Source organism: Emydura macquarii, unplaced genomic scaffold (assembly GCF_026122565.2).
Source record: "Emydura macquarii macquarii isolate MOO-44397 ecotype Brisbane River unplaced genomic scaffold, CSIRO-AGI_Emac_v2 contig_2422, whole genome shotgun sequence".
In the NCBI taxonomy this organism is placed as follows: domain Eukaryota; kingdom Metazoa; phylum Chordata; order Testudines; family Chelidae; genus Emydura; species Emydura macquarii.
The window spans coordinates 43708743-43735329 of record NW_027132559.1 but is presented as its reverse complement, the minus strand read 5'-3'; the positions used below and the strand labels follow the sequence as shown (position 1 = coordinate 43735329).

The 26587-nt window shown below is 41.2% G+C and overlaps 2 protein-coding genes across 2 annotated transcripts in view; one reads left to right on the top strand and one right to left on the bottom strand.

The window, feature by feature from the left end:
• Positions 1–4308, bottom strand: part of PDSS1 (decaprenyl diphosphate synthase subunit 1) — a 28578-nt gene extending 24270 nt beyond the window's left edge. Inside the window, 2 exon segments of the mRNA XM_067562397.1 lie at positions 418–482; positions 4107–4308. Of these exon segments, the coding sequence (XP_067418498.1) occupies positions 418–482; positions 4107–4238 (197 nt within the window). The 5' untranslated portion in view covers positions 4239–4308.
• A 37-nt stretch (positions 4309–4345) lies between these two features.
• LOC137162500 (protein adenylyltransferase SelO-like) overlaps positions 4346–26587 on the top strand; it is a 55668-nt gene continuing 33426 nt past the window's right edge. Inside the window, exons 1-15 of the mRNA XM_067562391.1 lie at positions 4346–5686; positions 8048–8166; positions 8502–8630; positions 10309–10373; positions 10480–10536; positions 10636–10734; positions 15783–15850; positions 17616–17703; positions 19516–19585; positions 20189–20261; positions 21882–21965; positions 23894–24023; positions 24343–24387; positions 24484–24565; positions 24656–24748. Coding sequence (XP_067418492.1) covers positions 5473–5686; positions 8048–8166; positions 8502–8630; positions 10309–10373; positions 10480–10536; positions 10636–10734; positions 15783–15850; positions 17616–17703; positions 19516–19585; positions 20189–20261; positions 21882–21965; positions 23894–24023; positions 24343–24387; positions 24484–24565; positions 24656–24748 — 1416 coding nt within the window. The 5' untranslated portion in view covers positions 4346–5472. The remainder of the gene's footprint in view (positions 5687–8047; positions 8167–8501; positions 8631–10308; positions 10374–10479; positions 10537–10635; positions 10735–15782; positions 15851–17615; positions 17704–19515; positions 19586–20188; positions 20262–21881; positions 21966–23893; positions 24024–24342; positions 24388–24483; positions 24566–24655; positions 24749–26587) is intronic.

Genomic DNA, 26587 nt, shown 5'->3' with positions numbered 1-26587 from the left:
GAGGCTGAGCAATACAAAGAGTCAGAGTCTCTTCCTGGATATGCCAGGATCCATAAGGAATGAGCCTAATTGCCTTGAGAATCTCTAAGAGCCACTGGATTTGAGGGTTACACCCACATACAATGTCTCCTCTAATTAACCCCAGCGCCATTCCTGAGCTTTTTTCATTGCTGCAAATTTTTCAGGATGGAAGCATTTCGGTCTACCTCAGTCCACATCAACAGAAAATGTAATATGCCTATATTAAATTGGTCTTGTACACATTAAGATCTCACTGAATAATCTCATTTTACAGTCTGTTTTAATAACCAACACATTAGAGTTTAAAATCCACAACTTCAGCTATGCAATCTACCTAACATAATTACTTCTTTACCTACTTTAGTTGTTACCTAGCAATATGGATCTTCAACTTACCGCCAAAATATACTACGAATTTTTGGAAATGACAAGACGGAACTTCTCCCCAGAAAATAATGCATCTGCAGAAAGAAAAGACTATTTTTAATTTAAAAATCAAAGTCTTTAAATTCAGTGGAAAACATTTGATCGTTAAGAAATGTTTTTTCATTAATATTTTGTTCCAGTATTTCCTCTTGTAGATAGAAAGCAGTAAAAGCCAGTAGTCAAGGCAGTATTGCAATTGCTTCCTTACACATTATGCAGTATGTACATATATATTGCCAGCTACCTACTTACTTGATAAGCTGACTTCTGCACCCAGGAATGCTGAACTTACTCACCCCTTCTAGGAAGCAGGGGACAGGCACCTTTTATCTAGCTTATGCTTGAAAGTTGTACTAGCAAGACCCAGTTTGTGCACTCAGGGGGGGCACAGTCTCCTTTCAATGGCTCACTATCTTGTAGGCAGATCTGGGTGGAGTTGCCAAGGAGCAAAGGACAAAAGCTGCTGGCGTGACCCATGTTGGTACTTCCAGGAACTGGTACACTAAAAAAACAGGTGCGCATCCTCTGTTTTCCCATAAAGAGGTTTTAATTCAGCATTTCTCCTATCTTAATCAGCACCTGTGCCGTTTCCTCCTTACCAGCTACTGAATATCTTACTTCCTAAGACAGCAGTCTCTCCAAGATTATTTCTTAGAGGTAGAGACAGAGGCGTTTGAGGAATATTCAGTTACATGTTGTACTGATCCAACAAAACTATATTGAAAACTACCAGTTTTGCTCTCCTCATGAGAATCACCTGACCAAGCCCTGCAGGTCTGAAATAAGAAGATCTGAACCTGAGTGCACTGACTTACTGGCTCATCCAGCCTAAGGCTGACACCATGGCACCAGGCACGTGCTCACTGAGCTAGTCACTTTCACTAAGATCTTATGGAGAAGCAGCATTCACACCCACAACACTTACCTGAAGGGGGAGAAAAGTCAATCCTCCTCCCTCCCCACACACTTGCCATCTCCCACCAGTCTCCCAGCACATGGAAGACGACATCTTTCTCCCCTCCTTGTGCACAATGAGTAAGAAAGAATACTGCACACACTCCAGACCCCGTCACTATCCCCCCACTATTCCTGAAAAAGCTAAAAAACAAACAAGAACTCAGGCCTAGGTAAGAAGCGAACATCCAAACCAGCACAATTCTTGCTGATAGTTAAAATACAAATGCCACAGGACTTGCTGTGAGTCCCACCAGTCCATAGAATCTCAGCTGAGGAGGTAGGAGGACAACTCATAGAGCATTTGCAGATTACAGCAGCAGCAGTTGGAGCTGCTGCTATGGTATATCCATGATTTCAGTCTCTTTCAATGGACAACTGATATCCCATTTCCTTGTCAGTGCCACCAAATGTCTGATGGGAAAAGGGAAGTTTTGCTCCCCTATCTTCCCAAACTGCATTTCAGGAACAGTGAGTACATGTAGCTAATTACATATGGGTTTTCTTCAAAATGCACCATGAGACAATGCCTATTTGGTAGTTTATATGAGAAATTGAGGCACTGGAGGCAATATTTTTTATTTTTTTAACTTCAGGTCACAGGTGCTAATCAATCAATCAATACAGCCATCATTTCTTAGTGCAGGTCAAGCCAACAACCTGGCCTTGAGGGACAGACCTAAAACATAACCATAATTTAAAAAAAAACAAAACCCAAACTATCTTATTTTGACTACAAAATTGTGTAATCTATATTTGTTTGGCAAAAAAACTCAAATTATAGGTGGTAATGAAAACATTGTTTACATAGCCTAGTTCTCCTAACACAACCCTGGGAAAATCTTTATAGGGTCTTCCCCCACAACATAACAAGCCAATCCCACAAAGACTTTAATTTAGTATGTGAGTAGTCCTGTTTCCGGGCATAGCAGGGAGGATCCAGGACCAGGGAAAATGAAAATCTTGCATCCCTATGTGAGGAAAGAAAAGCTAAAATAAGCTTAATTCAGGCTGTAATTGCAGTGGAACACCTCATGCTTAAAGTTTAATGTGGGTGTTTGCAAGACTGGGGCCTTTGCTTTTGTGTCTAAACTACTTTAAAAACCATCAGTTTAGTTTTATGTTAATTACAGATATAAGAAATACAGTCCACTTGTTCTGAATGCCAGAAAAAATATTACTTTTTATTGTTTCCCTCTGCATTTCCACCCGTGTTGAAATCTGATCAATCTCAATTTACACATTTAGTTAAAGTGATCAACAGTGTCTTGAGATATGTCTAGACTTATGGCGGCACGTAGAGTACAAGACACTGCACAAGCACAGGTATAAATGGAAGAATAGATGGTGAGGCACCACTAAGGCAATTAGAATACAGACACACCTACAGTATATACCCTACATCAGTGATTCTCGACCTGCAGCCCACTTGCAGCCCAATCAGCATGCAGCGGTGGCCTATGTAACATCTTCAGGGCATACAAGTAGTACAGTATATATATATATATATATATATATATATATGTGCGGATGCAGCCCACATAACACACAGAGCTGCATATGCAATCCACAACAGTAAATAGGTTGAGAACCCATGCCCTACATGATTCTCTACATTAAATACCCAAGCAGTACTTCCCAAGTCTACACTGCTGTTTTCAGCAATTTAGTGTCCCACTGCCAGAGCCTTAACCCACCATGGCTTTTCCCAAAGGGAGGCTCTGGCAACTCACTGCTGCTGGAGCCTTTCCCTGCCAGACTATCTGCAGTTCCTTGGAGGCACAACAGAAACTGTCAGATGACTGACTGGCCAGCATTCCCGGAGAAAAGCCGGAGGCTAGAGATTACCACATTCTATAAATGTGTTTTGTAACCAGCATGTTTCTGCTCATGTTCATATTTCTCCTTCACTGACTGCAAACGCGACAACCACCCTGATACCCCAGTCCTCACATACCCAAACCCTCTGTACATCCCTAAAAACTATTAATGGACTCCCCTCCCCTTCTGAAACCCCTATAAATACCATCTATGGGCCCTACACTCCACATGTTCCTCCCTCCTTCCCTGGTACTCCTTGCACCACATGTCCCACAGCCTACTAGCACAGTACCTCTTACATCCCATGAGACTCCACCCTGGTGCCCCTTGTACCTCATACCCTACACACACACCTCTTAGCCCAGAGCCCAAAGGCCCCCAAGCCAGTGCCCCTTGCACTCCAAGCCCCTCCCCACCTCTTAGCCCAGAGCCCTTTGCACCACATAGCCTCCATGACCCTTAACAGTGCTCCTTACACCCCATAACCTTTACATCGCATGCCCAACCCACACATCCCCTAGCCCGATGCCACGTGCACCTCATGCTGCAGCCCAAACATCCCCTTGTGCCCCACACCACACATCCCTTAGCACACTGTCCCTCATGCCCCACCCCACATATCCTCTAGCCCAGTGCACCTCATGCCACACTCCAAATATCCCCTTGCACCCACTCCACACATCCCTTAGCCCCATGTCCCTCGCGCCCCACCTCACACATCCCCTAGCCCCGTGTCCCTCGCGCCCCATCCCACACATCACCTAGCCCCGTGTCCCTCGCGCCCCATCCCACACATCCCCTAGCCCGGTGTCCCTCGCGCCCCACCCCGCGGTTCCCATTCATTCCCTGTGACCTCTAATTGTCCGCAGCCCCAGCTCGCTCACCTCGGCTCTCACCAGGGCCCGGCCTGCCCGGGGCCCGGAGCCGGGTCGCGGCCCCACGGCCTCCAGCAGGCTCCGGAGGAAGCCGAACGTGGGGGCCCGGGAAGAGCAGCAGCGCCGCCACCACAAAGCCATGGCATCCCCTAGCGCCGCCGCTCGCCCGGCGCCCGCTCCGCCTCCTCCCGACCCGGACACGGAAACCAGACACCCTGCCCCGCGGGCCAGGTCCGGCGCCGGGACAGGGTGCGGCCGGCGGGGGAGGAGCTTCCATCGGGGAGGGGGAATACTTTGGGCAGGGCCCGGTAGGGACGGGTAACGGGTGACTGCTGGCACTGCCGTCGGGCTCGGAGCGGGTGAGGAGCCGGGGCAGCCAGGCTCTATCTACGGCCTAGGGGAGCTGCCCCCCTCCCGGGGCCTTCGCCCCCCAATGCTAAGGGGTCCCGGAGGAGTTGCTTAGCAACCCCCGTCAAAGCCCGCGCTGGCCCCGGCGGCTTGGGGGGCCCCTGGGCCCGAGATAAAGGCAGAGAAAGACACAGAGCGCCCCAGAGAGACTCTTCCCCCTGCCCGCACCGGGGCGGAGACCGGGGAGAGAATTCAGTTCCCCCTCCCCGCTCGGACCGGCTAGAGACCCTTGTCCCCCGCCTCCCTCCGTCGCCCCGATGGGGCAGAGACTAGGAAGACGCACCCGGGCAGGGGCAGGCAGATAATTCAATTCCAAACACGCCCCGGGCGTGACAGGCCAGGCAGGTGCGGCCAAAACCTAGCGCTGCGGAGGCCCTTCTCTGGCCAGGCCAGGCCGCTCCTTGGGGCAAGGCTTGTGCCTTGTTTGTGAAGCATCTTGCCCGGCCGGGTGCTGCTGGCTTAGGAAAAAGACAGATGCTGTCCAGCCGAGAGGCGGGCTGGGGCCCTGTCTGCATTGGCGACTTGCCTGCTTTCTGAAATCTGGGCTGAGTCCAGAGCCTGCCCTGGAATTTGTTCTGGGGGATACAGCTGAGCCCACTAGGATGGTCAGGATATCACGTTTTTAAATTTATTTTTTAAATCTTCAAAGAATCAGGCCTTTTGCTGGCCACAACCAAATCACCTGAAACAATTTTTGAGTAGTTCTGGAAAACCGTTTCAGAACAATAGGCAACTCTTCACTGTAGGTGGGGCTAAAGAGATGAGGAGAGAAGAAAATATCTAATTTATAAATTCATAGATTATAAAGCTAGATGGGACCAGTGTGATCATCTAGTATTGACTTTAATGAGCTGTTTCCCTGACTGAAGGATCTTTCCTATTGAAGAGCCTTGGTTAGATTATTACTGTTTTTGACTCCTGGATTTTTGACTTGGGCAATCTTTAAAACAAAATTCCAGAGTTCAGTATGTTGAGGCACCATGTAGTCCCTCTGTTGCTCCATTGCGTGGTGCTGATCTGTCAGACCGGATGCTACCTCCTGGATTCCATAGGTGCAGCAGAGAGTTTCAGCCACCTGCATCTTTTTAGCAATAAATCAAACCTTGACCAAGGTTATTGTGAAAGAAAAAGAAAAATGAATAGTTTTAGAATGTGGAGACTTTCTTCAGAAAGCTTCATAGGTACATTGTATACTGCACAAATATTTTTGTTTGATGGACTGTGTGCTGTCTGTTTAAAAAGATTAAATTTGCCTGCAGCTTTATTGGGAAAGAACTGGATTGGGAGACTGGTGGTTAGGGAGAGACAGCATCAAGCTTATTTACTACTTTAAAAATTACAACTTAATTTGGCCACAGTAAGCTATTTACTCCTTTTATGTTTATATTAAGGGATTTGTATCTGGGTCAAACAGTATGACTTGTCCAGTGAAGGGGTAGGGCTGTCCCAGTTCTGTGTTAATGCAAAAGTGGTGGTTACTTTTTATTTTAAATACATTAAACTTTATGGGTCTCATGTTTACAGAATTGCATATAGTAATATATTGTATTGTATATTGTAACCTATTCGGATACTAAAATTCTGTGTGGTTGTTAAAAAACAGCAAAAGTATACTTTTTTACAGACATCTGTAATAGATTTTTCAGCGGCGGTATTTGAATAACACTTCTGACAACAAATTCCAAGAGTTATAAATATTTTATTAACAATCACAGTATATTTTTTTGTGAAAATGTATATTAGGAAATTAAACACAGGTACATTTAGCAGAGGATTGTTAAATTACTGTAGCAAAAATCTAACATTTCCCATGGATTACTTCTAATCCTAGTTTGCTGTCATAAAACATATGCTACTCCTGCACTTCTGTCTCTATCCAGGATGGGAAGTAGCCCTGAGGAAATATTTGAGGTTGGAGTGGATATACTGTGCTCTGCTAAGGCCGTTTTGCGCTACACAAAGTAGTCTTAAAGTTGGCTAACTGGCTACTTGGGGATTACTCTTGCAGGGGGAATCTCCAGATGGATATTCTGATTGTATGCAACCTGTGTTATGCACACTGTAGGGGACTTCAATTGTGTTGCTTCCTTGTATAGGGGACTTTGATTGTGGGGGAAAGAGGGTGTGCTGCACTTGAGCAATTCCTGGCTGTTGAAATAGTCTTTTAGGTATGTCTATGCAGCAAAGAAAAACCCATAGCTGGACCATGCCAGCCAACTTGGGCTTGCAGGGCTTGGGTTGCGGGGTTGTTTTATTGCTATGTAGACTTGTGGGCTTGGGCTAGAGCCTGGGATCTAGGACCTTGTTGGGTGGGAGGGTCCCATAGCTTGGGCTTCAGCCCAAGCCTGGAAGTCTACACAGCAATGATAAACAGCAGCCAGAGCCCTGCGAGCCTGAGTCAGCTGGCAAGTGTCAGCCACAGGTTTTTCATTGCTGGGTAGACATACCCATACTGCAGGGGTGTCAAATATCCAGCCCGCCAGCCGGATATGGCCTGCCAACCTTTTTGGTCTGGCCCTTGTCGCAGCAGTGCGCGCTGCCGCCATCTCGCAGCGTTGTACTCTCTGGTGCGCACTGCCGCCAGAGGGTACGATGCCGCAAGATCTCACAGCGGCAGCAGCGCGCTGCTGTGAGATCTGCGTACTCTGGTGGCAGCGCGTGGAGCGCTGTGTGCACAAGACACAGCGCTCAGTAAGCGGTTGCTAGATATTTAAACCTGTTTAACATTTTACTCACTGTTCTATAAATCTGTTTGATGCCTTCACAAGATTAAAAACAATCCCAGTGGGGAAGGTAAAGTTGATAAAGATAAGGGGAGAAAAAAATAGAGATCTTTGAAATTCCAAAAAAGGAACAAATAACATGCTTTAATTGGTCACTTATATTTCTATAGGTCCTGAAAAATAGGACCTGCTTCCTGATTTCCCTAGGAAAACGAGTGACCTCACACATACTGTAAACAAATGTTCAATTTAATGGTTCTTCAAGTTCCTATTCTAATTTCTTTTCTTCAGAAGAGTTGTGTTATTGCTCATTCTTGGCAGAGATGCCAAGAAGCAAATTAGGTTTGATTATATATAATGAAATTTGTTAAACGTTATTATAATACAGTACAATATAATACAATCATTTTAATTTAAAAAAAAAGATTCAATTTATGGTATGTATGGCCCACTTGAAGTACATTTAATTCAAATCTGGCCCGCCGGAGGAAATGAGTTTGACACCTCTGCCAAACTGTGTAAAATTTGGAGTAGCCTTGAGGCTGTTCTAAGTTGCATGGAAGGGCAAATGGACCCCCAGATGACCCTGGGTTTGTTTTGGAGGGCATAAGTGGTATAAACTACCTCTCTGCTTTACCCTTTACACTGGAGACAGATAAGGGTCCAGTCCTTACTATCTAAAATATGGATATGTTGCAGTTCTGCTGTTTATTTGGTCCAGTGTTTTCTATTTTTATTTTGACTAGGAGAAATAATATATCTGTAATAATGTGGTTAATTCATAACTTTTTTTTAAAAGGTTCCTTGAATTTTTTACAGCTACACTGCCAGTTGATCCTATTCGAGAAAACTCAGTTCGTAAAGTGCGAGACTGCATTTTTTCAGTAGCCTACCCTGCTCCTTTTAAATCCGGAATTGTTCTTGTTGCAGTTTCTAAGGTTAGGTTTTATTTATTTCTTAGAATGTAGTGTTCCTGTTTTATTAATATGTATCTTTAAAATTAATAGAAAATTTTGACTAAGTGAGCTGAGCCTCACGAAAGCTTATGCCTGCTAAAATTAAATTTGTTAGTCTTTAAAGTGCCACAGAACTCTCGTTGTTTTTGCTGTATACAGACTAACACGGCTACCCCTCTGGAACTCTTCAAAATGTATTATGTATATCCTGCACCTTCATTTTCGTGGTAACTAGTTAGTAACTCAAAAGAATAGTGTGAACAATTCTCACTGCCATTGGAACTTCGGTAACGTTCAAGTAATTTCTTATTTTTCAGGATGTTCTGGAAGATATTTTGGACCTTGATGTATCTGTCAAAGAAACAGATGATTTTCTCCAGCTTGTCAGTGGTGGGAAAGTGGTATTAGGGTCTGTTCCTCTGGCCCATAGGTATGGAGGCCATCAGGTAACAATAATACCAGTTCTCCCACGTGCTAATATGCATTTATGTGTTGGCCATCACCATTTGATTATCTCTTGAGAATCTTTTTTTTTTTTTTTTAAAGTCAGTGTTCATTAAGGGCTAGATCAGGGGTTCTCAAACTTTTTATGCCGGGATCCCCTTTCAAAATATTTCTGGTTATGATGACCCCCCCCCCCCCCAAGTTAGGACTCCCCCCAAGCCATGCTACCCCTACTGGCAAGCACGGGGCTGACAGCTCACAACCTTCCCGTAATAACCTCGTGACCCCTTGAGGGATTACGACACCCAGTTTGAGAACCCCTGGGCTAGATTGTAATTTTACATTCTGTCTTGTGTAAGGGGCAGCTGTTATCCACACCTTCTAGGGCACCCCACTTTTTCCCAGTCCATAGGGCTCCAGGCGTAACCCGGTTAATCTAGGCACACCAACCTTTTCCTAGTCTTTAGGGCTCCTGGTGAAAGGTACCTACCCATACCCGATTTGTAGGGCTCAGGGTGTAGCTAACCTTTTTAATTTAAGTACCCACACCCTTTCCCAGTTCGTAAAGCTTGGGGTGTATATTTCTACGGGTTTGCAGGACCTTTTACCAGCCTTAACCTCTATTTAGTAACAATTACCAAACATAGTACACATGCTAAGCATACAATGATATGCTCACCAATCCTGATCAGCCAAACGGACTGTTGGCCAGGCAAGGTCAGTCTCATCTGGGTTCTGGTTGCTGCACATCACGGTTGTGCAGAGGATTCTAGCAGCTCTTATCTTGGGCTGTGTCTTGGAGGTAAATTCTTCTTTTAGGTCTTTCCTTGTTCTTACTCTTCCTTTCCTCTTTCTTCCATCTGGTCTCCCTCTTGGACATCAGTTTATATAGTGAAACTTGAGTCCTGCGGCTTATCCAATCATTTTGCTAAAATATTACAAAATAATTTTTGACCAATCCTAATGTATTGCAAAATAATTCTTTAACCAATTATACTCGGCCATCTTAGTTGATTTAAATATTGTACAATTAGTTATGCAAGAGATGGAAACAATCAAGGAACCAGACAGAAATCATTCAGGTAAACAGCAGAGGAGTGGGAACCATAAAGATCAAAACAATGAGGTGTAGATTTTACAACCATAACTGTTGATTGATTCGTTGCCAGACAGAATACTGTCAAACAAAGTTTCCTTTCAACATCTTGAGATCTGTTTCTTTATCTGGTGGTGGTAGGTACTTTTAGGACAGTAGCAGCTTCTTAACAGCCGGGTATTACATTGTCTTGATGTGATTTAGAGAGAGTGTGAAGATGCGATTCTCTGCTTCCTAGCTCATGGTTGCTGAGGTCCTAATATGGTTGCTACTGCTTAGCCAAAGAATGAGGCCTTACACAGCATGTAGACAAGGGAGGGAATTGTAAATCTTGATCACAGTTTCCTTCCATGAGTAAACCCATTGATCTCAATAAATCTTCATCAGTAAACCAACGGTAAGCATTTGCAGGATTACATTGAAACAGTGTTTGCAAGATAAGTCCTTTAATGGTTGCTTGAGCAACTGTAGCATTATATGTATCATATAGGTCATATTAAGGTGTTTGTAAATGATTTCCTAACATGTAAACAATAGCAAGAAGAAAATGATTTTTTTTTTTTTTCCATTTCTGTTCTTATTAGTTTGGTAGCTGGGCAGGTCAGTTGGGTGATGGAAGAGCCCACTTAATTGGAGTATACACAAACAGGTACGGCAGGCTTTATTTTAAAATGATCATATAGCATTTTATGTAGTATTTGATTGATGTGGATATCCCAGTGTGTATCATAAATATTAGTGTGGTTTTTTTGTAGGTATGGTGAGAGATGGGAATTACAGTTAAAAGGTTCAGGAAAGACTCCATACTCAAGGTACAGTATAAGTAGTTCACACAGGCAAAAGTGTGTTGTTTTCTCCACATATATTAAAAACAGATGACAAAATATTCCCTGTCCCTTTGTTCTCTGTAGAAATGGTGATGGAAGAGCTGTGCTTCGCTCCTCCATGCGAGAATTTTTGTGCAGTGAGGCCATGCACTACCTTGGAATTCCTACAAGCAGAGCAGCTAGGTATTACTCATCTTTTCTCTTTTGCAGCATTCATGTTTATAGAAACAATTAAATTGAATTTTGGGATTGGGTTTTGTTGGCTTGAGCTATGCATCAATGAAATGGAGTAGCTAATCTCTTAGACGGAGATTTTCTGCATGCTACTAGTTACAACTAGTGCCAAAATACACCTTTCCAGTTTTTTAGATTGGTAAAACTTCTTAATGATTGCTACGTTTGAAAATCTTCTTTATGAATTAATTCATTTTTGCCTCTGAAATGATTTGCAAATACTTTTTATTTGATGCTACTATTTGCTATAACTTCTCTCTGTTTTGGGGTGTGGATGCAAGAGATGGTGAGAGATGGTTGTGTCTTAAAGGGACACCATCATCTTGAAATTTACTCAGCTCTCAAAAAGGAGTTAAAATTAATTTTGAGAAACTACACCTTCCGCTAACTTCCCCTTGTAGTTTTATCTGGTATTACAGTCACAATTTCCATTTAAAAAAAAAGTTTTACTCTCCCCTGTTGCTGTATGAAAGACCCGCAAAAGGAGCAGGGTGAACTAACTGACTCAGATCCCGCTCCTATAAATAATATGCTACGCTTTATGTATATGAGTAGTCAGTGGGACTACTCATTCATAAAATAAGTATCTATATAAGTCTTTGCAGCATCAAGGCCTAAAATGACTATGCATAAAAAAAAGTGAAAACGACTATCTGCAAGTATTGTCATATACACAAAGTAAACAAATAGGCAAAATAGTTCTATTTTTTTCCCTCCATATCTTTCAGTTGCAATAACCTTAGGGTGTTTCTTTTAACTTTGATAGGAAAACTATTTTCAGCTAGAAATGTGCATTTTAGGTTGATAGTGCCCCTTTGAAGTGATCAGATGTTTTCTTAATTATAGAATATTTTTTTAACTTACGTTGGAAATAATTCACTGAACAAAATCTGAGATAAGAGCAAAAACCAAGTACACTTGTCACTAGTGTTCCTCCAGGATAAAAAACAAGCAGTCATATTTTAAAAATTCATTTAAAAATCAGATCTGCTTGAGTTATAGAAGTTTAATAAGCACATTTATCTATTTTCTTCTGTAGAATTTTGTAAATCAAAAACTTTCAAGATGTCTCTGGTTAAAATTGTGGCATTTATTTTGTGTTTCACATGAGTTGGTTATGTCTGGGGTCTTATGTCTTTCAGAATCCACTGAAAAGTAAATATTCTGTAGCAAATGCATTGTACTCAGCTGTAACAGTGCAAACTTTTGTGGTTTCTATGGTTGCAGAATGCCTGCAAATCTCTCTAGTATTAGTTTTAACACATTTGCTCTGCTGGAGTGCAATGTTTGTAAATGACATTTTGGAAGGTTTGTTCACTCATTTCAACAAAAGTTCCCAAAGTGTCTAGGAGTTGATGCAAAACCACAAATCTGTCTGGGCATTAGTATGAAAGCTTATGGTAAGGTTATGTCCTTCCTTTACTGTTGTCTTGACAAATTGTTCACTTCAGAGATACTATCAAACATTATTCCATAACTGTGTGCTAATTCTGCTATGTACAAAGTATTCCTTGGCAAGTTGGTAAAGTGTCACTGAAATGGTTGTTTAAGGCTGTTCTGTAGACTCTTTCCAGATTGGGTTTATAAAGTTTTCACTTGAAGAAACCCAGCTGATATCCATATTCTTCCCAATGGGGAACTGTTGGGTCTCAACAATTATAATTAATTTACAGAATTCTGGCTAAATCTTGGCAGAAATGTGGGAAAGGGCCATGTAACTCAGCCAAGAAGAACATCCTGTAGGTGGGTTCACTCCATTAACTTCACGTGATGTGTTCTCAACTGGAAGCACAGTGTACATCTGCAATGGTGCCAGATGAGGCAGATATCTTCATCTGGCACCACTGCAGTCATGGACTGGGGCTTCCAATTGGGAACACAACACATGAAATTAGTGGAGTGAACCCATCTGCAAGGTGTTCTTTATTTTCAATTAGGATTCATGGTGAAATTCACCTTACTTACATACAGCCTGGATATTCAGAATGTAGGACAGTTGGGAAGGTGAAATCTAGGCCTCTAATACAGGCATAGGCGGCGGGTATCAAAAACCATAGTCGCTGGATGCCCTGGGCTGTGGTGGCCTCGCCTCTTGCCCTCCCTGCTGGGAGGCCAGACATTTTTATGCGCCATGCAGGTTCCCTGGTGGCTAAGGAGGCAGTATTTGCTACTAAGCTTCCTGGGCCCCTTGGACTTCCCAGGGAGATTACAGATGAACCTGGGAAGCAAGTAGTAGATATCCCCTCCTCAGCCACCTGGGAACCTGCATGGCACATATAAAAGCTCAGCACAGGTAGGCAAGCATCCTCCTCCTCCAGTCTTTGCCTATCACTGCCTGCCTGGCTGGGCAGCTGCTCTGCTCCTCTCCAGCATGTCAGGTCACCATCACCCCTGGCCCTAATCTCTGAGTCTGGACTCTGGAGGTCCTCGTCACTGCTGCTCGCTCTGTCTCTCCTCTCCTCACTGCTCTCCGTCTCCCTCACATCCCTCCTCTTCTCCCTGCTTCCCCCCTTGCCGTATCCTTCATCTACTCCTCAGCTTGCCCCCCACCGTGCCACTGCTTGCCTATTCAGTTCCTCCTCTCCTGTCTCCTCCCTGCTCCCCCCCTCGCAGCATCCCTCCTCTTCTCCCCGCTCATACCCCCTGCCGCTGCTTGCCAGTTCCTCCTTTACACCCCTGCTTGCCCCCCTGCTCGCCGCTGCTCCCCGTGTACCTCCTCCCCACTGTCGCTTGCCACGTGCATTCCACCTCTCCTACCTTCTCTCCCGCTTGCTTCCCCACTGCTGCTCCTGCCATGTCCCTTCTTAGCCAGGAACACACGCAGTGGCGTGCAGGATGGGGAGGGACCTGGTGTGGAGCAGGGGTGGAGTGTGGTCAGGGCCTGGGGCAGAAGAGGTGGGATGGAGAGCTAGCTTTCCCATGAATCCAGGGCCAGGGTGCAGCACTGCCATGCAGCCCCACCGTCTTTCCTCTTCATGTGCCTGTGCCTGTACTTCAGTTTGTGGTGGAATAGCAGTTGCAGCCATCCTTACTGGTTGTGTTTAAATGTAGATATACAGCACCTTACCTGGTCTGCTTTGGGCCTGTCCCCAAAAGGCCTTACTAACCATCTACGGGGGCCACTGTGAAGGCTATTTCCATAGTGCTCACTGGGAGCATAGGCACCCTTGCATGGCTGCTCAGCCAGCTGATCCTGTGTGCAACACTTATGTGGGGTGGAGGACCTTGTGTTGGCTATCCCACTAGGATGAATTTTACCCTTTGTAAGCAAGTAACCAACTGCTCCCTAACATGGTGGATGCTCCATCAGTAATAAAGGAAGTCCTGTTATTCTGTAGGAAGTTTGCAGTAAATCTGTCAGTAAATCAGGTAATCCAAAAGAACTAATGCAATGCCTGCAGCTGTGCTTCTGTTGAAGACAGTAGAACTGGAGAGTCTCCCCCACTGCACTGACAATCAGGACTGACCATTTGCTTACTGACTGCAATTTTTGCCCATTTCTCTTGAATACTTGAAATTTTCTCCTTTTTATTTCTGCGAAAATCTGGCTCCCACCAGCACACATTCCCTGACTAAAGTACTCATCCGATATGACTGTCCAAATCAGCCTTTGTTCAGAAAAAATTCCCTCCTGTTGCTAATATCAGCACACCTCCACTAGTGGCAGCAATATTGGGAGTAGACGCATAGACAAGGCTCCAGACAGCCGCTGGCATTTTATCTACTGTGACTTCTAAACTTGCTCAAATTTTTATTTGTTTTAGTTTCACTTTATTGGATTTTCCTCTTACTATTTTATTTATTTATTTATTGGCTTTTACTTGTTATTTTGGGCTTGAAACTCTACCAGTTCCTGAGGATGTTCAATTAATTAAATTCATTCTTCAGACTGAGAAACATAATCTTTATCGTTGCCAGAGCTACATCTCTGGAGGACCTCCTGTATCTGCTTGCATCTCCCACTCTTCTACTCTGGAGAGGTCCGCACCTTGAACTTATGGGGAAATGCTATCCCTTCAAGATTGGTGTGGATTGGTTCTCTGCTGATCTCTGTACTTTCACAGATGGGAATGTATCTTGCCAAATAATATTGTAAATTCTCTTCCGTTTTGTTTATCTAATGCAATAATTCATTTCAGAGTTCAAGTGAATTGTTTGCTTTAGTTCTGCAGGATAATGTAAATTACAAAATACATGTTTTGGGGAAAGTTCAGATGATTATCTGGATTTCCAACACTCAGGTTTGGGGGAGTCTTTGGATAAAGAGAAGACTCTGTGGGAAGTGCACAGTTTCTTTATGGTATCATGCAAATTTCATACAAATTGAGAGAGAGAAATTATTGTACACAGAAAGTTGAACATCTGGCAGTGAAGAGAAATGAAAGACTATAACCCTTTCTCCTCCAAAAATGTCATGACCCTTTGATATCTGTGTTAGGATCCTCTATAGTAATCAGAAGCACTTCAAGTAGTACTAAGTCTCCCCAGGAGACTATTAGAATGGTAGCACTAGTTCATATGAAGATAGAAACCAAGTTGTGATGTCAATATTTTGGTTTTTAATTTTCCGTCAGTCAGCTAGGAGTCCGAGACTATTATTATTTATCTTACAATAGTATCAGTCAATAATCAGAGTCCCAACCGATGCTAGGTGCTGTATAGCACAAATTAAAAAAAAACAAAAAGAAAACCACAGTCCTTGCCCCAGAGCTCACAACTGAAGATTGACAAGATGGCACAGATGAAAGAAAAAGACAGAGAATGGATTGTGGGTTGGAGGACAAGGCAGAGGTGAAACAAACGCATTTTGCTAATAAGCTGTAGATTTATCTTGTCACTTGCATATATCATTTGTAAAGACTTAATCATGCCAGCAAATCATTTACTCTTCTTTCTTTCTTTCTTAAAATTAAATATAATAATAAAATGTGACTTGGATTTGGATATGAAATATTTGTGCAGAGACAATTTTCATGGCTTTTTCTCTTCTCTTACAGCTTAGTTGTAAGTGATGATGATGTGTGGAGAGACCAATTTTACAATGGAAGTATTAAAAAAGAAAGAGGTAATCAATGCATTTAAAATATTCTCCAGTGATTTTTTTTGCGTTTTATGCTTGCAAAGTGTGCTATATTTTTAGAACATAAATATGCACCAAATCATCTAATTTCTTGAGAGTCCTTATTTAGATACTATACTTACTCCTGAAGAAATCAGCCCCCAAATGTTTCTTAAATTAAAATTCCTGTGGCCAGGGCTGCTATGGGTGTAACATATCTGACCTCTATGTGTCTCTTCTCATTCAAAACTGGACCACAACAGCAACAACAAAAGAGGTGAAGGGAGAATTTTGATGGAGTAATCCAGTACAATGTATGTCTAGTTTTTGTACCCTTTAACTTGGGTTGGTTGGTTGTTTTTTGTTTGTATTTTTTGTGGAGGAGAGGGGAAGGGGTGCTTTCATAGCCTAACATAGATAGAATCTTAACCAGGGTTACCATATATCTGGGTTTTCCTGGACATAGCCTCTTTTTTGAACCTCCTTTCTCTGTCAGGGCAGATTTTTCAAATAACAGGAAATGTCCCAGGTTTTTGTAGAGCTGACAAGCTGCAGGTCAGATCCAGTCCCCATTGGTCATTCCCCTGTATCAGCAGCTGATTGGCCCATTTCTCTGCAAGCTGCTGCCAGATCCCGCCCACCTAAGCCCCAATTCCCTCTGAGCTCTGGAGAGGGGGTCTTGCAGGGAAGCATTGATTGATGCATCCTGGGCTTGTGTCAGCTGCCCTGCCACCATGACAGGGAGTGACACTGCCCCCCACCTCCAATGAGTATCCCCTCAAGCAGCCCCAACTGTACCTCCTCCTCAGCTGCCTCCAAGTCTCCTGCCAGCCCCCCGCAGTATCTTCTTTTTGGGAACCTGAAATATAGTAACCCTAACTTAATTTTTGCTGCAAAATACCTGCTCTCTAACTGAAATAGGGAAAGGGAAGAAGAGATTAAATTGATTGTGTTTTTATGCCAAATAAAAGTGGATGTGTTGGAGGAAAAGGATGTGGGGGCAGGGCAGGAACGGAAGAAGAAGCAAGGGGGTTTTCTCAATATCTTCCCCAGGAAAAGGTTTCGAAGACTTGCAATATAATATCAATGGAAAAATCTGGAACAGAGAAGTGCCCAAAGAAGACTTCTCTTTTCCCTCCTTTATTCTTTTAGTATGTTTGTCTTTAAATGAGTTGATTAGGGCCCTCCATAACAATCCTGTTACATTCCTCTGTTTGAATTAACATTTGTGGGACCAGTGATGGTGTTTCTGACAGGATAACTTTTTTTGAACCTTTAGTTTGTGTGCTTCAAGGCCTAAATTTTCAAAAGTGACTACGGACCCAAAATCACTAGTCACTTTTTAAATTTAGGACCTTCTCTACGTCTGTTTCATTTCTTTTGTTTCTTCTGTTTTCCTTTGCATTGTTTTTTATTCATTTTTCCCTTCTTCATAGGATTAAATGCACAGTTTTTCATATAAACACTTGTTTCTTTTTAAAATGGTTTATATGTGTTAGTCATTTTCAAGCAAATTAAACATTCAGTGTTAAAATATTTGTGTGGGAATTTAATGATGTACACACACACATATAAAACAAATACAATTCGTGTGTGTGTGTGTGTGTGTGTGTGTGTGTGTGTGTGTGTTCTGTATGTATGTCTGTATGTATTAATGTGTATATATACACACACATCTGTGTGTGTGTGTAAATTTTTTTTGTTATTGCTGCATTGGTTGTCTTAACTTGCTGATGCTCTATTTAAATTTAACCTATTATGTTTGTTTAAGGTGCAGTAATCCTACGTGTTGCCAAATCATGGTTTCGTATAGGTTCCTTGGAAATTTTAGCTCATTCTGGGGAACTGGACTTGGAAAGGTTAGAATGAAATCTTCACAGTAATTACATTAATTCTAATATCAATAAAACCTATTCAAACATGGATGTACAGTAGTAAATTTAGGAAGATCTTTTACTGGACTGATTCACCTGATTTTGCTATTTTCTTGTAAGGAAAGAAGTACTATGTAATAAATATTCAAATGCAAGATATTCACGATAAGGGCTGCATTTAGTTGTTTGGCCTTGACCTTGCAAAAACATACACATGCTTAACTTTACACACAAGTAGTTACATTAACTAAGCAATTGTATACATTTTTGTAGGACTGGGGCTTCAGTTTATAAAACGCTAGTACAATAAGGCCCAGTTTTCATAGGGGCCGATGTGTGCTACTGTAATATAAATATGAAATATAACAATAACAGAAGTATGTCCTGCAATATATATTTTCCAGGAGCATGCAGCATTAAAAAGGGAATAATGTACGTGGGTAACAAACTACTGTGGAACTGTTACAGGCTTTTTAACCATTCAATAGTTTTCTCATCATTAAAATATGTTGTCCCTTCTTAAGCAGCTGAGTTTCTCAGTTTGAGAGACCTGTCTGTGATCTTTATCCAAGCAAGATTCCTTTGATCTTCCTCCTTTGAATCCATAGACTGCTTGCATAGGTGTGCATACGGGGTGTGCTGGGTGTGCCCAAGCACACCCTAAAGCAGGGGTGTCAAACATACGGGCCGTGGGCCAGATTCGTCCCGCAAACTTTTTTATCCTGACTGCATACCTTTTTGATGTGTCCCGCGGCGCCATCTCGCTGTGTTTCTTGCTGGAGGGTAGAGCTGCCGCCGAAAGAGTGGAGGTTCTGCGATTTCTCGGTGGACACTAGGACACGGTGAGAATTCCACTGGTGGGTAATTCAAATGTGGCCTGCTGGTGGAATTCAGTTAGACACCCCTGATAAAGATGAACATGAAAATTCCCCTGGGTGCACACCCTAATGAAAATTCCCCTGGGTGCACACCCTAATGAAAATTCCCCTGGGTACACACCCTAATGAAATGTGCTGCGCACGCCTATGACTGCTTGCTAATCACCTACAGTAGGGACTCGTGCAGGTAGTGCTTAAAGAAGAAAAAACAATTATTTACCATAGTAATGTGGTTGTTCAAGATGATTTCCTGCCTGCATCAATGTTGCCTGTCCTCTTTCCCCTTTATTTAGCAATCTAACAGCTGGTTTTTGATTTGTGGAAGGAACTGATTTATGGTTGAGGCTATGCCCTATATGCTTTTAGTTTGTATGTGCGCAGCCCCAGTCAACCGTTTTTTGAGAAAGTTCCAAGCTAAGGCACCCAGGACCCGCATGTCACTTGTTGTCAGGACCCATGTAGGCAGTGCTCGAAGAACCGCAGTTAAACTCTGATAAATAACTGTTTTTTATAAGGGTTTAGTGTTCAGCCATAAAAGTTTTCTCTCTGGAGAAACTTGGGTCAGAACTTTGCTTAAGAGTGATATTTTTTCCTTATAACCAAACCAGTTTGTCAGACAATATTGTTATATAGGCATGTAAACAAATATTGTGCTCTAATCAGAGAATTTAATACTTGGAGTTGTTTTAACACCACATGATTGCTTTTAATCTTGTTCTATATGTGAAATATTAAGTTTTATTGCTAACAGATTCTTCTAGGGTCTTACCCATTGCAGTTATTGGGCATCTTTTTATTGACTTCATTGGGCTTTGATCAGCCCCTTAATGTGGAGAATAAGAATGATTAGTCATCTGTTTGGCACATCTGTCCTAAAAATACTGGTTTTGCTTAAAGAACTCTTTATTCTTTTTTTCAGGACACTACTAGACTTCGTCATACAAGAACATTTTCCATCAGTAAACATGAATGATTCAGATAGATATCTGGTGAGTGTAAGAGAGATTTTTCACTTTGCAGGACTATTGTGAACAAAAAATAATTTGTATTAGCAACCGTAAAAATAAATTAAAATGTTGCAAATATCACTGAAGTGAGCTTGCAGTTTTTAATTAAACAGATGTTTGCAAATGTTCTTCTGCAGTATTCTCACAGTTCTCCCTTCTACATCAAGTATGCAGATTGTCTTTTCCCACCCTTTTACTGTACACAAAAATATTATGGTAATCGATTCTCCATTAATGTTTGTTCTCTTTATGCCCTTCTATACTAATCACAGACTTGCAGTGCAGGATCATGCTCTGCCCTAAATAAATGCAATATATTCGATCATTACTATAATTAATGTTATTGCAAATGCAGCTGAATGTGTATGTTGTCACACAATTTTAAGTGTCATTGGATAAGATCATCATGGAGCCAACTCATTGAGAGTGCCATGTAAAAGTTCTGATAGGTGCCCAAACATTAAAAAGAAAACAGAGCGTTGTGTGTCAAATATTATTTTAAAATAAATTATATCTTTACAAACATACTGTTTGTCTGCATTTTTTTATAAAAGGGTTTGAAGTGAAAAATGTATTTGATTTCAGGACTTTTTCTTGAGAGTGGTATTGGAGACTGCAAATCTGATTGCATTGTGGATGTCAGTGGGCTTTGCTCATGGTAAGCTCTAATATCTAAATTAAATTATTGGTGTAGTAATTGTAAAATGTTAGGGTCTGATAAAGTCCCTCTACACATAGTACATTCAAAGCCTTTTGGTTTTTATTTTTTTTTGGTTTTAAATTTCCCTATAATGTATCAGTTTATTACAAAAATTAAAAAACAAGTTAAAAATGGTGCAAAAATTAACTTAACAGTTTTCTGGGTAATTATTAGGGTTAATATTGGGGGACAAGAGGACAGAAAAAAGCAACAAATAGAGAAAAGTAAGAGTATTGAAATTTAAAGCAGCGTAATGCTATGGTTTATTTAATCTATTGTACATTAACAGCACAAACATATGCGCGCGCGTGTGTGTGTGTGTGTGTGTGTGTGTATGTATCTTGCACTGCATTGCCTTACTTTAACAGACAGCCTTGTACTTACATTTAGTTTAATTTATTGTTACATTATATTAGATGTGTTTATGGTATTGGATTTTCTTAAGATAATCAGTATTTTCATGTACTTGAAAGGTCTGAAATTCAGGTAAAAACTGAAAAATAGCTTTATAAAACCTGGGGATTTTTCAGTACAGATTGATAAAAACGAAAAATTAAGGTACTCGATGGCTTTTGCTCTTTCATGTTTAATTCTCCTCTTCTCTTCCTTTATTTCAAACTTTGTGGCATTTTTGCCTACAATAATACTCTTGTTGTTTTTTAGCACGTCTGCAAGTTTTCTCTCACAGATTCCAGGGATGTTTTTGATTTTCAAAGTGCAGATAGATCAGGAAGAGGCAAAAGACTTGCACAGTACCTATGCTTCTCAAAATTTGTGTAGAAAAAAAATCTTTAAGAAGGGTTGATGGTTAGTAGCAGAGAACGCAGTTATATCAATATTACTTATTTAGGTCAGTCTACTGGATTTTTTTAAAGTGAACATTTTAGATGATGCAATACAGTGGTTTTTGAAAGATAATTGCACTGATACAGCACTAGTTATAGTGTTTGTAATATATGCAGAGACCACATGTTGGTGTCGTATAAAGGTTTTATTAGCATGAGCTTTGGATGCCTTCATTAGATCCTGTCTTATATAGTCCGATAGTGTAGTGGTGGGGTCATATCAGTACCTGGATTCACTGATAGATGAATTTATTGGTACAGCATCATAGGAATACTTTATTTGGAAAACCACTTTACTGTCAATATGCTATGAAACTTTGTTTCAGAATTACACTCCATGAGTAGGAACACCATGATATTGTTGATACAGCACACGCTCAGCTCACAAGGAAAGAAAAGTAATTGCTCAAATATGCAAGAGATAGTCCCAGTTCCACAATGTTACCATTGAAAGTAAAAGGAGACAATGCCATCTAGGCATAGAAACCAGATGAGATATCACAGAGACATTATATATCAAAACTGAAAACATCTAAAATGCCTGCCAGGTTGGGAACAAGGGACTGAGCTTGATATCAAGACTCTCATCTATTGGGCCCAACTTCACATATTGTAATTTAGATGCACCGTAATCTAGGCTTTTCAGCAAATTTTCTGCTCCAGATAAATCAGCAGGGTCCAAACTAAAAAGCTTTATTGTTTTGATAGTTGTATTTTTGTTGATTAATTCTAGGTGTGTGCAATACAGATAACTTCAGTTTGTTATCCATAACTATAGATTATGGTCCATTTGGTTTTATGGAGTCCTATGATCCAAGTGAGTATAGCACATGTATTTTGAATATATCTTTTTAGTTGGAAATAAAATTCCTTATTGTGTTTTTATATAATTTTTGTTTGCTCAGAAAATTCCAAATGTTGTTAGTACATGGGTCCTGCATGTGTGTACTGCATATACATTGGTCAGAATATAGATTTCGTGCATCTAGTTGCATTTTAGATTGGAGACCAGTTTTACTGTCTATTACACAAGTTCTATTTTAAACTGTACACTAAAAAACTTGCAGATAGTGTATATATTACTACTAAACCTATTTCCTTGAGGAATCCCCTCATTCTGACCTTCATCAGATTCACAGATGCTATAGCAGAAATCCAGAAAAGTTTAAAAATTGAATAAAGCTAAAAGTTGCCAAAAGGAAAATCCATATATGAATTCCTATATGTCATCTTTTATCATTTTGGCTTTACAGTCACAACTATTATTAAAGGGGGGAAAGCAAACCTGCCCAGTTATGACACTCTGCTGTAAATCTTTCATTGAAAGCATGAATTACATTACTCTCTCCATCTGTAATTAATAGATGTAGGTCCAGAAGATGGTGTTCAGATCTACATTACATTTAGGCTTGGGTTTGGAGATCAAGTCAGGCTCAATGGTGTTGAAATCTCACTGTCTGTTTTCATAAGATTGCAGCCTTGATGAAAATCTCCTGAAATCTGATCTTATATGCCTTGGGCATATCTCAGCTGGAACCTTAAAATAGGCTCCTTCTAGTTTGTTTTTTCCAGGAAGCCAAAACCAGAGGAGTGGGTTTAGATCTGGGAATTCAAATTTGAACGAGTGCCTCGCCTCCCAAAATTCACAGTTGTGTACGTGGGCTGGGGAGGAGAGTGGGGTTGTATTTGAAGTAGTGGTTTGGGCCCATTTCTAATAATAATGAATCATTAGATGAAAGTAAAATTTCCTTTTGACGCCCACTCTGAGATGCTGTTCATAGTCACAGTCTTTGTTTCCTTCTGAGTGCTGGGGCTGATCCCGTTAGTATTGCTTCTCATGATAGGTTCCTCAGAGAGCGCAACAAAAAAAAAAAAAAAACCAACCCCAAAACAACAGCCCTGCCCCCATAGACTTAGCTCAGCAGAGCTGGCCGTGTTCTGGACGAGAAGTGTGTGCTGCATCCTTTCTGAGGCTGATGCTGTTGCTATGCTTGCTTTCTACTCCTGGATGCATTATGCCTTTCATGGAGGGTATGCATTTGCCTCTTCACCATTCCCTAAAGTGGACTTCCTTGTAATAGAACATTTTAACCCTAAATGTTTCAGAAGCAAATATATAATACATATTTTGAAATAATCTTTATGTTCAGATAATTAGTGCCACCTGGCTACTTAAAAATATATGTATCTCATTTACTTATATTACATTGTAAAAAGATGTTTGGAAGTCAAGAATCCCTAGGCATACAGTGCAGCATCTAACTTATGATATTTAATAGTTGCATTATTTATATTAAATAATACCAAATGTTATTACAGGTAATAAAGGGCTGGTCTAGATAATGCTTGGTCCTGCCATGAGTTCAGGGGACTAGACAATATGATCTCACAAGGTCCCTTCCAGTCCTATGAGTCTATGAAAGACATTGTTCTTAGTGTAAAAACATTTGGCTGTTTAAACATCTGAATTTATTCTGTTTCTTGAAGTGGGAAAATAACACTTGTGACTGTCTGGAAACTTGTGCGCTAAGAATGTATTCCTTACTTTGGCAAATGTTAGCTCTTGGGCTAATCCAGTGTAAATAAATATTCTTGTGTTTGGAGTACTCAGAGTTAATATTTAGTGCCTGCAGGACTTTTTATTAGTTTGCTGTGTAAATTTGAAAAATGAACCTAGTTTAATATTTTAACTTTGGTTCTTTATTCTAAATCTGTTGTAGAAATGTAATGTTTTGTTTCAAACAGATTTTGTTCCAAACACATCCGATGATGAAAGAAGATATAAAATAGGAAACCAGGCAAATGTTGGGATGTTTAATCTGAACAAGCTGTTACAAGCCCTAAAACCTTTATTGGATCCCAGACAAAAGCAGCTGTAAGTAATCCTTAAAAATATCTTCACACTTAAAAGAACTAGTGAGATGAGATATACTGTAAATGGCTGTGTGTGTAGGAGAAGAGGCGGCTATCTTTTTAAGAAGTCTGATGTCTAAACAGAAAGTATTTCCTGGATATGTTATAGGCCAAACAATTGTTTTAAATCACATCGAAAAAATATCAGAATAGGGATAAGAGGGAAGCTTTTCATGAATAGGTAGCAGCCAGAGGAAGGTTTCACATTTTAGTGTGAGGCTGAATTGTGTCTTTGGTATTACTATTGGTCAATGGGATTTGACATTTCCTTACTTTTATAGCGCTTTCCAGATTCTGGATGGATATTCTGAGCATTACTACACCCGGTATGTACTTTCATAACTCAGATTTTAAAGAAGCATATACTATAGAATATGTTTTTCAAAACAATTTCTTTGCCTTCATAATTTCTGTTATTTCAGTTTTACAGAATTATTTCGAGCAAAATTGGGTCTCCTTGGGGAGAGTGAGGATGATAACTATTTGATTGCATTCCTCCTAAGAGTGAGTTTATTATTGGTCATCTTTTGGAGATATTTGAACTGATATCTAATACTTTAAAAACACTGATAGAAACATATTTAATTTCACTAGCTCATGGAAGATACAAAGGCTGATTTTACCATGGCATTTCGGCAGCTCAGTGAGATTACTCAAGACCAGCTAAAAGAGCTCCATATTCCTCAGGTATTAATTAATACGTGATATTTTAGGAAAACTTTACTGGCCTTTGAGTTCACTTATTCAAGTATGGAAAGAATAAGTGTACATCCTGAAAATTGCAAGTGTCAAATTTTCAATCACAATCACACCATGGACACGCACAGAAATATATCCACACACAACTTCACTTGCATGAATGCCTGCATACATCAGGTATGTCTTCTGAGTACCTTCAACCACATTAGATAAAAGATTGCTAAGAGAATTCCATTGCTTAACATATTTCATTGCTCTTTTAAGTGTATATTTTAAACAGCAATATTAATGTGGAAAAAAACTAGTTTTGTTAGTGTAGAGATAGCTAAAAGCAGTTCTTCATAAAACATATATGGTATCTTCAAAGTTTGTTCTACAGACTTTACAGACAAGGACCCTGTTTCCGCAAATACTCATGCATGGGAGTAACTTTATATTTCTTCTTTGAGCAGTGTTCCTATGGGTGCTCCATTTCAGGTGTGCTCACACCCTGGCATCTTTAATCAGATTTTTGGTAGTAGTGCCCTTTTGGCCCGTGTATGTGGCCTATGCTTCCTTGGGCCCCAATCCAAGGTTATATAGGACTGCACGGGCAAACTGCCCCCAGTTCCTTCTCAACCTCATGGGCCAGAGACAGAGCATTAGTGTGCCTTACTTTTGAAGTTTCTTAGCCTAGTTACCCTTCTTTAGTTTATTGTTTTTTCTTTAGTTATTTTATTTACTTTTTATTTAGGGGGACTTTCTTTGATCCCTTTCCCCTTTGGGAGGGAAAACTTCCCCCTGTTAGATTCTGTTGCCTTGAGGTATGCCAGGGTCTCCAGGCTTCAAGTGGTGCATCTCTTGCTGGGAGGCCATTCCATTCAGTGACTGGCATTCCTGTTTCTCCGCTGCTTGGGAGAGTCTCATATCCCACATAAGTGCGCCATCTGCTCAACTTCTAAGGGCAGGGCAAGAAAACATTGGGAGCTAAAACTGAGACTCTTAATGATGGAGCATTCCCTCCAACTGGCCTCAGATTCAGGTCCGGAGACCCCCTGGTAATTGGTCACTAAATGGGTAAGACTGCTGCGGAGACTTCACATCTCACCTTGGGTATGTCTGAGGCTCCAGATGCTCTTGCTGCTGATCCTGTGCTTCATGCTCCAGGTGAAGTGGAAGAAAAGCAAGTCTAATTAAAGCATTCTACTTCTCAGAGAATGGTACCCACAACTCCTTTGGTAAAGTCTACATCTAAGTTGGCCACTAAGATGGCATCTGTACCAGGAAGACACCATGTCTCTCATCCAGTTTCAGCACCCCCCAAGGCATCCTCATTAGCACCATCTACTTCAACCAGAGTGGACTTGTCAGAGTAGCATATACCCTCAGTACCGACAACTGAACGGGGCCCTGCTCTTCAAACCAACCCAGTACCGTAGGAGTTGAGGTTCTCACGGGATCTATTTGTTTCAGACAAGCCAGTGTCTCCCTTATTAGTTGGTACCAAGAAGTTATCGATACCAAGAAAAACACAGTTACTGAGATGGGACTTTTCCCCGGTTCCACTTGATTAGCCAACACCTTCAGAGAGTGCTGGTACTTCCCCTTTTGAAGTGGAGGAATTTTCCTCCAGTTTGAATATTTTCATCCAGGATTCCACAACACTTAATACAAGGGATTTCCATCATGACGCTTTTAACAAGAGAGGGGAGTTGCACCAAAGGTGGGTTCATGTTCCCCAGACCTGGTTCTAGCACAAGTAGTTGCCACCCCAATGCCTTTTGGTATCAAATAATGCACATCATCAGCAGTTTTCCCAAAATATCACCAGCAGTTTTCCCATGCCCT